This window comes from Glossina fuscipes, unplaced genomic scaffold (assembly GCF_014805625.2).
Source record: "Glossina fuscipes isolate IAEA_lab_2018 unplaced genomic scaffold, Yale_Gfus_2 69796, whole genome shotgun sequence".
NCBI lineage: Eukaryota > Metazoa > Arthropoda > Insecta > Diptera > Glossinidae > Glossina > Glossina fuscipes.
In genome coordinates this window covers 1-6,006 of record NW_024004247.1, presented here as the reverse complement: position 1 = coordinate 6,006, position 6,006 = coordinate 1, and the positions used below count along the sequence as shown (strand labels likewise).

Here is a 6,006-nt window from a genome sequence, read left to right as displayed (position 1 = left end):
CGGTCGGTGTTGGGAAAAGTTTAGTATTGGGCAGTCTGGCAGCTAATTTTCCATGGCCAGAAAACGTACGTGTGTATGCTTGGAATACATATGTGCGAGATGATTCTAAAAAATTTCGTATGTTATCCGTGATGCTTGAGCGGCTATCGGACTGCGGCTGTAATCTGTTAATCATAGAGAATTTGAAACCTAGTGATCATGAGTTCGTAAAAATGGTTAATGAATTAATACAACAAATTGTCAATGGCAAGAAGCGCCTTATTATATTCTATGTATTTAACTTAAATTGGATGCGAGATGAACATTTTGTTGTCGAACAGAGCGAATTTCTTATGAAGTCTTTACCGGTCGACCATGTAATTAGCTTTAACCCATTTACCAAAGCTGAGCTTAGAGAATGCGTGCATCGGGAAATGATATTGGAGAAGGTCCATTTAATACCAGAAGATTTAGAAGAGATTATAGAAACGATCGATGTGACTCATTCAGGTTGTAAGAATGTAAATGCTAAAGTGTTAATGTACGGTATAAGGCGCTAACAAAAAGAAATAATTATTTCAAAGTAAACTTTAATACGCTTTTTATCTGCATTATGTGCACATTGTATTTTTAAAGAACATTTTGTTTTTAATTTTGGACTTGATTTTTAAACAAGGTAAAAAGGGAACGTATGAAAGCGACGTAAAGTGAAGAATTGTCCACAGTAAATATTGTTTAACAATAATTGAATATTTCCGTAAACAAACTCCATTTAAGCATTTATTAGAAATATTGCAAAATGCAAATTGGTTTGCTTTCTATTTTCATATCATTGAACATAGCAAGTGAAAACAAAACGAAGTTATAAGCTGCTGCGAAACGAAATGTTTGCAGTATGAAACTATTTTCTGCTTTTTAATGTTTCAACTATCGACAAAATTTAATGTGAAATGGTCACATTCTTGAAGCATTGAAAGAAAGAAAGATATCGGGTTTTGATGTACTATAAACGCTTATTTGCTATAGTGCTTCGCAAATTATTCTTGTTTACTTTTCCTGGCCTCACCATCCTAGATATACCTCTGTTTGAAAATTTGGCGGCTCCTTTCTTTTTTCAATGCACATGGCTTAAACATATACAATGTCACGGTCAAGGGCCTCATCTATTTTTCCCACAGCTAACCATTGTTACTTGTTGAGGACATTGCCTTTCCATCATTAAATACATAAATAAAAATTAAAGTATGTAAAAGTTCACAGTAATGATGACAATTATAATAGTAGTAGTAAAATTAACAACGATATAAAAACCCATGAAAAATACTTTAATAATAAAATTCACTTAAAAGAAAAATATATGTAAATATATATAATCTTGAACACTACACGTGCGAGGTGCTGAAGCATTTATTAGCGCCAGCAAACAGGAATAAAAAATTAATTGTCAATTGTTATTAAGGCGCAGACATGGAAGTTTGTGTGCACACTGTGCCTTTGTTTTTGCAACGCAGTGAATCAAGTGGTGTTTGCCTTGCTGAATATTCAACAAAAAGAAGAAGAAGATATCTATATGAGATTAGCGTCGCGAATCATATATTTGAGAGAATTGTTAAAATGAAATGTAAAATTCCTGAAATATCCTGGCATAATCGTGATCCTGTGTTAAGTGTTGATATACAAACAAAAAAGGAAAGAAGCGACGTGCATCGCTTAGCGTCTTCTGGCACAGATGCCCACGTATTAATTTGGTATATGAAAATTACAAGAAACGATGTTGAGTTGGACTTGGTTGCTGATTTAACGAGACATCAAAGGGCAGTTAATGTAGTGAAGTGGTCGCCTAACGGGGAAATGCTTGCGTCGGGAGATGATGAAAGTGTTATTTTCATATGGAAGCAGAAATCAGATTTGGAACAATTAAACATATTGGACAATAATAATGAACAAGATAAGGAGACGTGGGTAACGTTGAAAGTGTTGCGTGGTCATATGGAAGATGTTTACGATTTAAGTTGGTCACCCAATTCATTATATTTGGTGTCAGGGTCAGTAGATAATTCAGCGATGATATGGGAGGTGCAGAAAGGTAAATCGATAGCCATCTTAAGCGACCACAAAAGCTTTGTGCAAGGGGTAGCTTGGGATCCAAAAAATCAATACATAGCGACCTTAAGCACTGATCGATATTTGCGCATTTTTGATATACAAACCAAGAAGATTTTATATCGTCTTAACAAAAGTATTTTGCCTTTACCCGAGGGTCATGCACTGCACGGGAAGCATATGCGCATCTTTCACGATGATACGTTGCAAACATTTTTTCGTCGCCTTAGTTTTACGCCAGATGGCAAATTATTATTAACCCCAGCCGGCATAACAGACTTTGAAAGTGTCTCTAAACCTTTGCATGCCACCTACGCTTTCACTCGTTATAATTTTCGGCAACCGGCGATTGTCTTGCCTTGTTCTGATCAATACACAATAGCAGTGCGTTGTTCTCCGCTCTTATATCGATTAAGACCTTATAATGCAAAGAAAAATCCTCCAGTCATTTCCTTGCCATATCGAATGATATTTGCTGTTGCTACGCGTAGTTCTGTCTACTTCTACGATACTCAGCAGAAATCACCCTTCGGATTAATATCAAATATTCATTACACTCGCCTAACTGATATTACTTGGTCTAGCGATGGTCGCATTGTGGTCGTCTCAAGCACTGATGGCTTCTGCTCATTAATTACTTTTGAAGAAGGAGAATTAGGTGACATATACGAGCAGTCGGAGGCTGTGTTGAAAGCTGCTCTGTCTGAAGATTTGCTACTTAATACAAAGAAAGCGAAGAAATCGAAAGACAATGAATCTCACAAATTGAGAAATCCTTCAGCTGATAATAACGCGGATAAAGAGACGATGTACAAAATGCGAGAAGACAATTTGCATTCGGAAAAATTCACTGGAAACGACGCGCAAGGCGAAACCAAGTTTAAAAAAGTTAAGCAAGAAATCGAAAAAAAAATATGTCCAAATGAGGCGTTTCAAGAAAAAAATTATAACGAAGCCACTACTGATAGTGGCAACGAAGCATTAAGGAAAGTCTGTAAAGAGAAAACCGCAACAGAAGATATGAAGAACTCGAAGAATGATATGCAAAGTAATACAACATTAAATTCAAATTATAAAGTGACCACATCGATAACCGTCAAAGGTAAGCCTGGTTTGGAAAAACATGTCCAGCAAAAAAATACCAGTTCTGATAGAAAAAAGCAGCTAACACAAAACTTCCAAAAAAAGACGGACGATATCATTGCCAAAGCGAGTGAAAACAACGCGAATCGATTAGAAGCACAATTCGTGCAGAAGACAGAAAATTCTATTGTCAGCAAAGAAAAGGCTGAACTCGTAAATAAATTCAACAAAGAACAATTTACATCTAATCACGGATTGGAAAAGAAGTCGAATATGAACGAAAATTGTTCGAAGATCACAAACATTTTATCCAGGGATATAATTTTAGATAAAGAAATACTTAGTTCGGATGAAAAATTTGAATCACCGAAAAAGAAAAGTCGTCCTCTCACATCTATAATGATAAGAAGGCATCCGCGAGAATCAACTGGTTCACAAAATTCAATAAGCAAATATTTATCATCGTCAACATCGACAATAGTAAGCAGTCACCCAAAAAAAGATTGGGTAGCCAAGCCTATAGCAATACGCCGAACTCCTAGAAACGTGATGACAACAGCCGCACTGACCGAAGAGGCGATGGACGCCTGGCCTTTAACAAAACAATCGAATGTATGCAAGGACTCAAAAATTGGCAACACTGAGGGGAATTCTGCTTCTACTGAACCCAATGCAGAAAAATCGAAGAAAGAGGAACTAGTTTCACCATCGTTGGTGATAAGTGATAGCAACTGCGAACATACTGAAGAAATACGATTAGTTTATGAAGAGACGGTGGAAGAACGACCGTCAAAGGATCTAGCTGAAGTAAATTTTGCTGAATAATTTGCTTGAGTTCCCGATGCGAACATCGTAGCAATAGCGCATGCTCAGTCGATAGAGACATAAAGCTTATCAACTCGACGCGCATCCATCTGGCAGCGGCAACCATCCACCTCTTTCGATTTGAGGCCATTCCCCGAGTGATTGGTCAAATCAAAAGAAGAAAAAAGGAGAGCCAATAATGGTTTCTGATCGTCCCGTAAAATATAATTAGGTTATGAGGATTGATGAACTATTTTTCCGACCAATGGCCATATTTATTTCTACATTTTCACATCTTTATATTGTATTTCCTGTATTGACAGTCTTTCTATTCACTTTGATTTATTTTCCCACTTGTACCGTTCAGATTATGTTATATATGATAGATATATAGGAACGTAATTTTTATTTGAGAACTGAAATGTTTAATAAGCGTAAGCTGTCAACAATACTTGCTGCTCATATATCTATCTTACTACATACAATAAGCATTCTATAGCTTTCTCTTCTTAGCTGAACGGATCGAGTCTGTCGATAATAAGGTCCAATATATCTAGTAGCGTGATCGATTTTTATTCTTTGATGTTCTTGTTCATAAATTTTGATGTTATGAACTGGCCAGTTTTGACTTCACTTTTAATGTTTGTTCAATTTTTTCTTAATTGCATCCTATAGCTTAGGATCTCCCAAGTTTCTATCCTTACAACAAAAAAGGCCACTACTTACAATATTATGATTGCTTAAAAACCATACGACTTGAAGTGCATCAATATAAAATTATCAGTTCTTAGCCAATAAAGTAATTAAATAAAAAAAAAAAAATGTCTAAGCCAAATGCTTTTTTTATTTTTCAAATTTAGTCTTGAGAGCTTCGATTACTTTATAGTTACAAAGCTGCGAAAAAAGCGATCGGACACTGAAAATTAATGCAAAAATTATTAAATTGTCTTATAATTCAAACTAATTTACTTCCCACTATTTACGAATCCTAAGAAAATTAAGTTCGCTTAAAACAAGACAAAAAAGAAATCATTGTTGCCAAACTAATTTGTTCTTAAGATTTCGCAAATAATATAAAAGAAAATATTCGAATCGAATTTACTTTCTTTCATTTTCGCTAGAAATCCTTCCATATGAATATCTTTTGGAGATATTTTTTTATAATGTAATATTCCAATTACGATAATAGCCCAAATTAAAATAGATACGGATACATGAAAAAACATGCTTGCTGATCTTTTGCAACTCGTTTTTTTAGCTGGGTAACGGAGTAACGGAGCTGGACGATTATCAGGCTGATTAATTCGAACTTTGGACATTTGGCGCTGCAAGTTAAAATTGAAATAGAATAGATTTAATCGTTTCATTAAATAAAATGAGTTATCATTCTTCACCTTCTTACGAGGACAACCTTTACAATCAACCGAATTTTTAATCACACTCATTTCACCCACGCAAAATTGTAAAATTATTAGCAAGAAAACAAAAAGCTGAAAGAAAGAAATTTCTCAATTGTTTTCTGTACGCAAGAAAAGAGTTTAAACAAGTGATGAAATTTTTAACGTATAAATCAAAGCTATAGTGTGTAAAACATACAAGTAAAAAAAAGTATTATTTTATCTTTATAAACTAAAAGACAAAACATATCGTTTCAGTTCCATTTTCAGCAAAATCTCCAGCCCAAAACTAATGTAATGCCAGGAAGTTAGCTGAAGGGAAATTTTACGATTTTCTCTCTCGAAAGAAAACATTTGCTACCATAACAAAAACACGAAATTCATATACATAATATATTGACTTTTGAACGATTAATTCTGGATATTATTTTCTTTTATTATTGATAATACGTTTGAAAAGAGCAGTTTGAAAAATATATAATTAAAATAATTTATTTTATATATATAATTTTCCATAGTATATATTATCCTAAAATAGAAGAAAATAGGTAAAAAAGTAGTTGCCTATATTTTCGTCGTCACCATCATTTTTGCTTGTCTGGAAAATGTTGTTCTAGAAATCCAATTTTTCGTATGATCG

General features: G+C 34.3%; 2 protein-coding genes across 2 annotated transcripts; both read left to right on the top strand.

The window, feature by feature from the left end:
- Positions 1–5: 5 nt before the first annotated feature.
- LOC119643916 lies at positions 6–547 on the top strand (the record flags this gene model as incomplete). The annotated part of the gene is made up of 1 exon (XM_038043423.1): positions 6–547. A coding segment is annotated over one exon (534 nt), but the record flags the coding sequence as incomplete, so codon positions are not given.
- Positions 548–1,551: 1,004 nt separating this feature from the next.
- LOC119643917 (chromatin assembly factor 1 subunit B-like) lies at positions 1,552–4,750 on the top strand. The gene has a single exon (XM_038043424.1). The coding sequence runs from the start codon at positions 1,594–1,596 to the stop codon at positions 3,988–3,990; it is 2,397 nt and encodes a 798-aa protein (XP_037899352.1). The 5' UTR covers positions 1,552–1,593; the 3' UTR covers positions 3,991–4,750.
- The last annotated feature ends 1,256 nt before the right edge of the window (positions 4,751–6,006 follow it).

What these genes read in the sequence shown, in the direction of transcription:
- LOC119643917 (XM_038043424.1), top strand. Translation starts at nt 1,594, where the DNA reads ATGAAATGTAAAATTCCTGAAATATCCTGGCATAATCGTGATCCTGTG.